Source organism: Perissodus microlepis, chromosome 19, assembly GCF_051167445.1.
Source record: "Perissodus microlepis isolate ML-2025 ecotype Zambia chromosome 19, ASM5116744v1, whole genome shotgun sequence".
NCBI lineage: Eukaryota > Metazoa > Chordata > Actinopteri > Cichliformes > Cichlidae > Perissodus > Perissodus microlepis.
Window position 1 is genome coordinate 22,793,908 of NC_140479.1, and position 11,473 is coordinate 22,805,380.

Genomic DNA, 11,473 nt, shown 5'->3' on the forward strand with positions numbered 1-11,473 from the left:
GCTCTTCAATCTCCTCTGGCTTTGAGGGATTTTTGTATTTTAATTGCTAAGTTTCACTTAAAAGGAGTCAAGATATTCACACATTCCTAACTTGACCTCTTTTCCTAGCGTCTTAAGTACGCACCTTGTATGGTGAAGTCCAAATCTGACTAAAAATGGTATCACATGGCCTGTAGGTGAAGTCACTTCTGATGTTAAGCCAGCTACCCAGAGGTGTTCAGCAACAGAAGACCTGATGCACTTACATGGGGAGAAGATGTGAAAATAAAACAAGAGGGGAAAGGGGGGAGGATTAGGAGTAAAAGAGCTAATCTTCTTTTTTATTTTCCTCCAAATTGTTTGACCACAGTGAACAGCACACAGCATGATGGCAGCTAACAGCTTGCTGAATCATTTGGAGCTGTGCATGTGTCAGATAGTGTGATTATGTGATTTCTCTACAGAGAGGCCCGTATTATAAAGCATATATATTTACTGTGTCAACAAAAAACCAAGGCACTGAGATATAGCTGCTATATATTAATACAAATGCATAATGGCTTTACTGATCATTATTAAGTGTTTACTTTACTGTGAACTGATTAGTCACTTAGTAATTAATCGATCATTTAGGTAGAAATGCCAATGATTTGAGTCAGTCTAAGGAGCTTGGAAAGAAAAGCGTCTGGACTTGTGTAAGTTTCTTGGAGACGTTTCACCTCTCATCCGAGAAGCTTCTTCAGTTCTAAGGTCAAATGGTGGAGAGTCCCAGATTTAAACCCAGTGGGAGTTTCCCCTCAAAGAGGGACAAAGGACCCCCTGATGATCCTCTACCTAATCACATATGTGATTAGGTAGAGGATCACCTTAGACTACGATGACCTGGATGACTGAGAACCTTCACAGACAATGATTTGAGTCAGTTTCAGCATCTTGATCCAGATGTTCAGATGTTTGTGTCTTGCGTTATAGTAAAAAGATATTTTATTTAAAAACATCTTTTTTAGACCGAAAAAACTGAATAAAAATGAATGAAAACAGTTATTTTTTATGTGAATATGGACATTTTAGCATGTCAGTGCTGTGTTTGCACTTGACTTTAATTTATGATACCCAGACTTTTATGTGTTGCTCGTAGTTTGATTACATACAGTGTGAAAGTGTTAAGATTTTTGCATTAAATGTCAAACAAGGCCAGATGAATATGTGCCAGATTCTGGCAAGTGTTCTTCAATAAGACACAGGGCTGAAACGACACGCAGAGAGAGCCCAGAACTCATCCCGGTGTGCTGAGTGTGCAGATTATAGGTGTATCCTGTCACTTAGGTGTCACTAATGTACAGAGGCAGATCTCACAGCCGACATGCTGCCTGTATTCCTTCAGGTAACGCTCACCTTTTCCATCCTGGTGATAGCTGCTGTGTCAGCTCAACAAGGAAAGTGCTGTGGGACTATTTTAGTTTCTAGCTTCCACTGACAGAAGAAAAATTCATCTCAGATAAAAATCTGTCAGACAATAACAGAAATGGGCGCTGACTTGAGAGCAGCGTTTAAAAGTAGACATTGGCACCACTGATTGCAAACACGTGGCTCTTAAGACACTTGATCAAAGTAAAAGCAAACAGCCATATCCATATACTTAACTATGGCTTTGCATTAACTTTAACTCATTAAGTATTAAGTAGAAATGTTTTTGTAATGGCGGCATTACCCAAGTTGAGCACAAGAACTACATTAAAGATGTAAAGGCCCTGTGAACCTGTACTGGCAGAAGACCACATTCAGTCGATCATCCTTCTTCGTTCTCAAAAGAGGGTCTAGTTTGATAGTCATTGTTGGAAGGATTCAAAGAGTAGCACTACTGATTATTCAGAAACGAGCTCCCCTGGTGGCCTCTTACTTTCTTTTTTTGCCCTCCAGCTGAGCTGCTTGATTGAGTTTACAGTTGAGGAGGCCAATTTGGTGCCCGTGGAGAGGCCTGATTGGGCGGGGGGGGGGATATGGGAATGTATAATCGACATATATTTCAAGAAGCAGAAAATTACATAAAGATTAAAAACGAAAAGAGAGACAACAGCAGAGAAGAGTGCTGGATGACAGAGCTGGACGCAGAGCACTTAGTCACACGAGTTTCTCGCGTAGTGTTCTCAAATATCTTATTTTGTTGTATTTGAGATATTTGATGTTATCCAGCTTTTGAGAAAATAGTGCTCAGAGAACATGGTTCATCTTGAGTAATTGCACACAAAAGAAATAGAGAACAATAAACAACAGTTTTTAATCCAATTTTGACGATCATTAAGTGAAAGATGATGACGCTGACTCAGAAGATTTGCCTCTAGTCAAGCATATCGCTGTGTAAATACTATTGCCGTGGTTTGTCAGTGAATAAATGTTAACTAAGAAAACATTGTTTTAAGTGTTTATGGAAAAAATGTGACTTGTTTAGTCTATTTGGGTTTTTAAATGGTTGCTGTATTTCACAGTATCAGCAGGTTGTCAGCATACACGTAGCATGCTCAACAATAGCCTCGATCTCTCATCAGACTTGTACATTTTTACCCTTTTTATCTTGTGCAGGAGAGGTTCGAGGCATTGTTTAGGATCTACGATGAACAGGCGACTTTCCAAATGTTCAAAAGCTTCCGGAGAGTCCGGATCAACTTCAGCACCCCAGAGGCAGCAGCCCGCGCACGCATTGAGCTACATGAGTCCGAGTTCAACGGCAAGAAGCTTAAACTCTACTTTGCTCAAGTAAGTGTCAGCTGAGGGGTCTGGGAAAGGGCAGGAAGGGGGCCTGGGAGATGCAGGGTCTGAGACAAAGCACAGCTTATTTACATAGAGAGTTAGGGCACAGTGCAATGTGTGTGCACAGCAACACACAGAAAAACAAACTCGGAGAAAGAGCATGGTACACAATCTCCTCCCAAATTCTTTCAATTTCTCTTTTTAATCCATCTTTTAGTGTTGTTTGCACCTCTGAGCCACACCTGACTGCTTCCTGAACCTATGAGCCTTCCTGTCAACTCATCTGTTACATGATTGAGCACAAGAACACAGTTCTTGATTCCCCACCCACCCACTACACTGTAGCTGTGTGAACAAGTGTGTCTTTATGCAGTTGTGGGGAAGAGAGAGGTTGAAGGATGAATTTTACAGGTTACATACTGTATAAATTGTATTTCAATCACATTTAAATAGCTATAAATTAATGTGTAGCAAGTCCAAAACACCCAGTTTAGCTCAGTTTTAGTCAAGATTCCATCAAAGTTGTGCTTCCTGGAAAAAATACAAGTCACTGCAACTGCAACTGAAACTCCCCTTATCGCAAATACATCATCAGTCATGACCCCTGCTGCACCTTTTAGTACTTTGATGTAAGAGGATTAAGGATTTTACAGCTTGACAGATGCCACATGTAGGTATTGTAATTACAGCAATTGGCAGCTATCAAAATGCTGAAATCCATTCATTGGAAAAAGCCTGTTATTTGAGACTTGAAGACAGAGCTTCTGACTGAAACTTCTGTTTATCCTGTGCATATAACCAGCAGACAATGAGACTTGTGTATGAATTAAGCTATCATCTTCTCTCCAATAGATCCAGAATGGTGACGAGGACATTGATAAGTCATATTTGGCCCCTCCCCAGCCAGTCAAACAGTTTCTGATCTCGCCCCCTGCCTCGCCGCCTGTGGGCTGGAGCCAGAGCGAAGACGCCACGCCCGTCATCAACTATGACCTGCTGTGCGCCGTAGCCAAGCTCGGACCCGGTCAGTACTAAACTTCAACACGCTCGTGCTCTATGTTGGTACTCAGTGCCTACAACAGGCATAACACAGGGAAAATGGTGTGCAACAAATGTTTGAAAAAATCTCCTTTGAATCATTCGTCTCTGAACAGTAAAGCCGAAAAAAGCAGGAAATTATTTCATGCACCTCAGGGGGGCGATGTGGAAATGATATTTATCTGGGAAGCAATCATGACAAAAGGAAATGGAACATTTTTGAATTATAAGTCTTTTAATCTTGACTTTTACTGCGGTGCGTTAGTCACTTCTGAATAGCGTCTGAAGTACTTGTTCAGAAGTACATTTAAAGAATGCTGTGCCATTTAAAAATCTGTCTTTCTTAGTGATCTCAGCGAAGAACTTCCTGCTGCTGTGGTTTTTTGCAGAGAAGCATAAAAAAGGACTGAATCCCATGAATCAAATCCATTGTTCGAGCTATCATACATCAGCATCAAGGGTCATTGTCAGTACATATAATGAAAGAAGCAGTGGATTCAAATGATTTTGCATAACATACACTGACTAATGACTAAACCCCTTCATAGAAACCATAAGTGGATTTTTGGAGGTGGTGAACGTCTGTGTGTATTTTTTTTTTCTATCTGCAGTATTAAACTAGGATTAGAAAGTCCTGCAGGGACGATTTATTTCAATTCATCATTACTTATTTCAGGGATTTAGAAGAGTCATTAAGGGAGGATGGTAAACCAATGGCAATAGTTTATAGAATCTGCCCGAGTGAATCTGCTCTGCTTTCCATTTAGTCGAGCCAAGTTCACATTCATCAATGCCACCCAGGAAAAACAAAACATCCAGTGTGGAAATAGTTGTAGCAGCTAATCTTACAATCACGTTCCTCCCCACCTCAAGAACAATGCTGTTTCATTCTTTCCATGTCTATGCAGATCAACAATTGCATCCTTGTTATTCTAAGTTTAAACGGAGTTCTAGAGGCTCTCAGAACTAAAGTTAGCTCAGTTAAACTGGCAACAGACTACTTGAGTGTTGGCATGCATGCCCAGCCTGCACGGAGCTGCCACAAATGCTAAATACCTTCCTGTTTTAAACCATCCACTCGTATCAGACTAATATGTCGGAAGATTTTATTTCTTACACACACATAGTGTAAATGATAGCAATTGGATATCGTTCAGGTCTCACTTTGCCCTGGAGATTTTGTACCTGGTTGCATATAGAGTGGCATGGCAATATGAAAGCTAATGAGGAACCAGTCTAAATGAGGCAGCACAAACCACCACAGTTAGACTGGCAAGTAAACACCTGCACCTCTGTCTGCCTTGTCAGCAAGATATCAGATCGCCGCAGCCTTTAGAAAATGTCACCTAACACGCACAAGAAGGTGTGCCATTTCCACAGCGTCTTTCCATGCTTGCATATGTGGATGTGATCATGCTGATGAAGTGGAAAAAACAACCCGAGCGCCATTTATTATCACCAAAACTGATGATTAAACTTGCCACGTCCTCGCACGCACAATTACACACACGCAGTCCAGTTCGGAGGACCATTTTGACATGTTCTGCTTTTACCATAGCAACACGAGGCTTCAAGAAACTGCTTTGTTCTGCGCGTCACATCCTGCCATCCAACATCAGATTAGCTCAGGGCTGCAGCACAGCATGCTGACTCCCTCTGTCAACTCCCCGTGGTAACAGCAGGACTATATTCGGTGTCCCTCTCTTGTGTTTGGCACCACGGCGAAAAGCGACAAGACCAATTTCCTCCTGTCTGCCAGCTGTCTGATCTCCATGGCGACTGTGATACAATCTCACAAGAGTCCGTTTTCAATCAGAGTCCGCTGAGTTTGGCATCCAGACAAATGGCAAGAGTATTCCGGGGAATAGTTTTCTCTTGAACACGTATCCTGAGTTGTTCCTTAACAAACAGGAAAAACAGCTGTCACTATATAATAGATGCCGTACATATTTCAAACATAAAGTATATTTAGTTAGTCAACCATATTAGTGCAAAATTAGTGCTACTCTAGACAGAAGGAGGAGTGTTTTTCGTCTCCTTATCGTTCATGGGGGATGTATTCAAATCCCTTCAGTAAAATCAGAGGCACTATAAGAGAGAGACAATTAAATGCGGAACTGAAATTTATGGGAAGGTTTTGGAATGGCAAAGACAAATGCAGAAATACAATTTCCAGAGGCAAAAGCTGTTACATAAGTGTTACTACTTATGTAAATTTGATCATATCTGACCAATAAATATGGTGGTTTTATACATGCACTCTTAATGGTATGTTGTCCATTGGTATAATGAATAATGCTTCAAAATAACTGGGCAGTATCCTGCCTCCAGGCATTTGAAATGGTCAATAATATTGACTTACTTTTAGACTTAAGGTTGTAAAGTTCTAATATTACTCAAAGAGAGCAAAACATACAGCAATTTCCTCTGGAATGTACACTACATTAAATGATTAACTTGCATGACGCCTCTTCTACTGAGCAATGTGTTAGTCCAGTTCTCAGTACTCTGAGTTTTGCCAGTCTCTCTTTACCACAGTAGTGGTTTTGCTTTCATATTTAATCTGTAAATGTCCAATTACCCTTTTTTTAGTTTATTTAATTGAAAAAAAGAATGATGTACTGTGTGTGTATATATGTAGATTGATAGGTAGATATAATGATTAGTTTGCATTTCATCTTCCAACAAACTCATTCTCATAAACTTAGAATTAATTAATCAATTAAAATACGTAGCTGCTGCTGCCAGTTTGTGGAAGTCGCCATTTTTCCCTGCCATCTTCAATACAGTGGCTGAGACGGACATCGCTGTTCTGCCTAAATGTGTTAAGTTTGTTGATACAGACCCGCCACATATGTATTAGATGAGAACTCATAAGAAAATTGTAATTCATGCTTATTTATTCCTAATATACTCAAAATTGACAAGAGCCAGATAAACAGCTATGGCTGGTCATAAGCCAACATTATACCAGCTAATGTTAGGTTCAAGTGTCCAGGAAATCTCATTTTTCCTAAGCATAAACAGTTTGATTATATTCTCACATTGTACGAGAGTTTATTCGCCAAGTGTCCAGCAACTTAAAAGTTTCAATAACACTAGTTAAAAACAGCAGCCTCTGATGACAGAAAATTTCAGGATGTTCTCAATAACTCCGCTCAGTATCATCAAGATGGATCAGACTTCTTTAACAAGCTTACAGCCGCCTCCAGAAGTAAACATCGACACATACAGACAGCTGAGATGAACAGCTGACTAACGGCCTGCTCAGAAAACAGCAGATTGTGGGATGTATCTGGTCTGGAGTCATTTTGTTATCTGAGTACACTAAATACAGATGAACGGCAACCAGTTTTATAGGTGACTCGAGGGTAGAAGCATAAAATATCGCACATAAAATATGAAATATGATTGTCCTACAGTGGCCGGGATTATGCACTGCCACAATTTGCTGACATCTAGTGGTGATATTTTACAGACTGTAACTTAATGGCTCTTCTCTCTTTCCATCCCCTCAGGTGAAAAGTATGAACTCCATGCAGGAACAGAGTCCACCCCCAGCGTGGTGGTCCACGTGTGCGAGAGCGAAACAGAGGAGGACGAGGCAGCGCGGCCAAAGCAGCAGATTGTCCAGACCAGACGTCCCGACGGACCCCCAAAGGTCTTCAACTAGAGAGGCCTCCCTTCCAACACCAGTGGGGCCAAGACCGCCACTTAAGCCCACAACACACCTGCCCTCTCTCTCTTGTCTCTGCACTCACAGAGAGCGTCGATGCCCCTCATTTCAGTTCAACTAAAGCAAAAAAAAAAAAAAAAACAACCAACAAACATTGCTCGAAGACTGTGTTTGTGGGGAGCGTGGCGATGGAATGAGGTGGCTTGAAGGGGATGGATGAGAATCACACACACACACTCATCACATTCTGTGGACAGCCTGGGGGAGCGGTAGGCACGCTTGCCTCCACCCCACTAATCTCCCCTCGTTTTCGGCAAGAGGGGTGGAAATACCTGTCCCTACGCAGGCACCTGTCACTTATCGCACACACTCAGCTCTCATTGCTAGTCCTGCTCAGTAGCTTGCTAGTCAGTTAGGTTGTTAGCTGTACCTCTCCCTTCGTCTCACAGTCATACGTAATAATTGAAGATCTTTGGTTGAGGACATGTGATACTTAAGCAAAGATATTTTTCTTTTCTTTCTGTTTTTTTAACAATAAATTGTGTTCTTAGGTTATACATATGTATTATAAATGTCTATTTTTTTCCTCCTTTTTCATATCTGCTGGTTCGCAGTTTCCGCTCTCATTAAGACTGACTGTGTGATGTTTCTGCTCTTGTCTGCATGTATATACTGTATTACAAAAAATACCTACAGAAACACAAATACTAACAAGCTATATCAAGAAAAAGGAACCTATTTAACATCACACACAGCACGAAGCGCCATATGTGACTAACAAAGTTGTGGTGGTTGTCTGACTTTTTTTCTTTTTTCTTTTTTTTTTGGTTTTGCTTTTTGTCCTTTTTTATTTGGAGAGGTGTTTTTTTGCTGTACTACTAGATGTGTATACTTACTACGTATTTGATACCCCAAACTTTTTGCATGCTAAGTTACTTCTGTAGATGAAGAGCTGAGGTGTATTTTTTTTTCTTAATTGATGTTCGTGACTATGACAGAGGAACGGGTTGATGCTTTTGACGCAAGTGCATATTTGCGCACAGGGTTGAAACTATGTGAAACGGGGGGTAGAAAAATAAAAGCTGAATGAGTTTTTGAAAGCTTGACAGTTCAGTCTTTGACTCGACGGCAAATTTGCATGTGTCACTTTTTTGCGATTTGACAGGTCAAACCCCCCTTATTTCTTCAAAGGGGTGTCGGGACGGGGTTTGTTTTTCTGTTTTTTCTGATTCTGTTTGTTGTAATTCACAACTTAAATGTATTTTTTTATGTTATTTAATCAAACCCACAATCTGTGTCAGGTTTCCTCCGAAACCTTCTACTGCTTGTTTTGCACTGAGAATCTCTCGATATCTCCGAGCAATTGTGGGACTCTTGATCGTCTCCTGCTGCGCACCAGAGTACTGCGCTGCGTCTGGCTGTAAATAGCTTAGCGGAAAAAAATTTGTTGAAATAGTTCCTTTAGATATTGCAGTTTACCTGAAAGCATTTTGCTGAGAAAAGGGAAAATTAATCACGCCACATGAGATACACCAACCAAAGCATCGACTCATCTCCTAACGTAAAATGATTTCTTTCTTACTCAGAGACTCTGATCTGTATTTCTAAACACAAGGATATCATGTTTCCCCCGACCCACTTGCAGTAGTTTGTATTGAATTAGCGCTCATTTTATAAAAACATACATTCCTTAATCTACAGCTCACCTTTATTTTGTTCCAATAAAATCAAATCAGACCAGTGTGTTTCACCTCCACTGAATGAAACATTTCAGCGCTTTAAAAGCCACACAAAGGAGGCGAGTCTGAACCTCATTTGTGTCATCAGACAGCATGAAATCTAAAAGTACTTTTTGCTATGTAACAATATTAGTAAGCAAACTACAAGTCTGTGTGCATGTGAGCACTTTACTGTCAGTGTGCTGTTATTTCCTTCACATAAAAGTCTTTTTTTAAAGACAAAGTAGGAAGCACATTGTATGTCTTCAGTTTTATTTCTAGTGTTGTTTGTTTTATCTCAAGCTAAACACCTGGTTAGCCTTTTCACCAGCATATTGCAGTGAGTGAAACACTCCACTTCCTTTTTGCTCGTGTGAACCTTTCAGGCCTTTTTTGGATCTGTGGAAGTGCGTTTCTGAAAAGAGGTGTGGACATGCAGTGCAGTTTTAGGTTTGAGAGAGAGAAAAAAAAAGAAACGAGGCAGGATGACAGTGCAGAACAAAATCACTATCTTTGTTTTTGTGTTTGTCCACAAGAAACATTCATTTTATGCACTCTTGCAAATGCACCATGTTGGCAGAGTGCACATTTATTGGCACTACGGTTAAGCTGTTGCAGTTATCTAAGCAGACGGCAGACTGGTGGAGCTGCTGTGATGGATGATATTGTAGAGGAAGCAGCGGAGCAGAAAGAAGGACACAAGGAAAGATTTTTTTATCTCTTTTGTCATGGTGTTTTAACAAACTGGTGCATTTGGTCACAGTTGAAAAGAAAATTTATATTTATGTACATATGCCAAGTGTTTTTTCTGTTGCTGAGGCCAGTCCCGGTGTGCAGTTTGTTATGGCTTCTCTTGGCAATGTTGTAAATGGAAACAAAAAAAGACAAAAATGTATAACAATAAGTTCCGAAGATGCTCGATCAAAACCGACAGTCATCGTGTTGTGTTCAACATGGACTCTGTTTGAATGTTTCTTTTATTTCTGGGGAACGTCTACTAAAAAGCTCAATTATACCGTTTGTCACTGTTGTACTGTTTCCGTTGAAACCTGAATATTGTGTCTTGTATCGTAGGAATCGAGAAAACAACGTAGCAAAACGAGCAATAATTTATAGTTCTATAATACCAGTATGTGTATTTTCATGTTCTGTACTTATTTCTCAGAGATGGTCTCTGTCTCTTACAGTATCCGCTTCGATTTGTGTAGTATAATAGTCATTTGTTTCACATAGAAAAAAAAAATACATAAAGACTTATTCTTAAAATCTATGTTTAGTGTTGTTTATTTCAGGTGTGTCTTTGCTCGAGGGGCTACACTTGGGATGCAAACACAGAAACAGAATCTCATTCCAAAAAATTAGATAGTTATAGTTGTGCAGAAAGTGAGCTATATACAGTGTATGTACTGGGCTACACCTCTTAATCTTTGAATCCAGTCTTTTCCAGTCGTAAATATGACGCTTAGCCGTGCAGTCTGCCTTTACAAACATCTGTAAAAGAATGAGTTTTTCTAAAGAACTCATGGAATGCAAGAGTCCTACTGTAGGATGCCACTGTCACAACAAGTCACATCATGAGTTTTCATTCCCTCCCAGATGTAAGTGGTATAATTGTGCAATGGAAACCAGGAGGTGGCAGAACACGTAAAGTTATAGAGCAGCTTAAAAGCATTGCCAATGCTCTGCTGAGTAACTCCAGAGTTTCAAACCTCGGGCGTTTCTGTGGCTAAGCAGCTCCTGTAAATGTGTAGTTGTTCCGGTACTTGAGTCCATAAAGTGTGTGTTGTGCCAGACATACACCTGAGTAAAATCTAGACTCCCCAGTTTGTGCCTTTCATAGGTTCTCATTACTTTCACAGAACTCAGCATTAATTTACCAAATGCAAGATCTTTAAAACATTTCCTGATTTTGTTCTTCTTGATCATAACTGAAGGCTTATTTTATTTTACCAAGGCCAGCTGTTGATTCTTCAACAGATTATATTTATGTGACAGAATAAATCTTATTACTTAGTATTTAAGTACAATTTTGTTTTTAATACCAAAAACTAGAAAGTCATTTGCAAATAATTACTTTTTTGAAATAGGAAATAAACTGTAAGAACTTGGCATTTTTTCATGTAGAGGAAAGGTTTTTTCTTTTTGCCTGTATGTGCAGCAGATTCTAAAGTGAGAAAAGAGAGACCATCTTGAATTCTCAGCCCACATGATCTCTGCATAAGTTCAGCATTAACAGCTTGCATGCTTGTGACACAATTACATTGTTGTAGTTCCTACACAAGACCACATTTGGTATAATGGGGGACAGCAACTG

At 40.0% G+C, this 11,473-nt stretch overlaps 1 protein-coding gene across 7 annotated transcripts in view; it reads left to right on the forward strand.

Moving 5' to 3' along the window:
- Positions 1–7,585, forward strand: part of rcan3 (regulator of calcineurin 3) — a 47,534-nt gene extending 39,949 nt beyond the window's left edge. For all 7 annotated transcript variants that reach the window (XM_084915706.1, XM_084915703.1, XM_084915704.1 and 4 more), the window contains 3 exons: positions 2,560–2,733; positions 3,580–3,751; positions 7,284–7,585. In XM_084915706.1, coding sequence (XP_084771832.1) covers positions 2,560–2,733; positions 3,580–3,751; positions 7,284–7,438 — 501 coding nt within the window. In that variant the 3' untranslated portion in view covers positions 7,439–7,585. The remainder of the gene's footprint in view (positions 1–2,559; positions 2,734–3,579; positions 3,752–7,283) is intronic.
- The last annotated feature ends 3,888 nt before the right edge of the window (positions 7,586–11,473 follow it).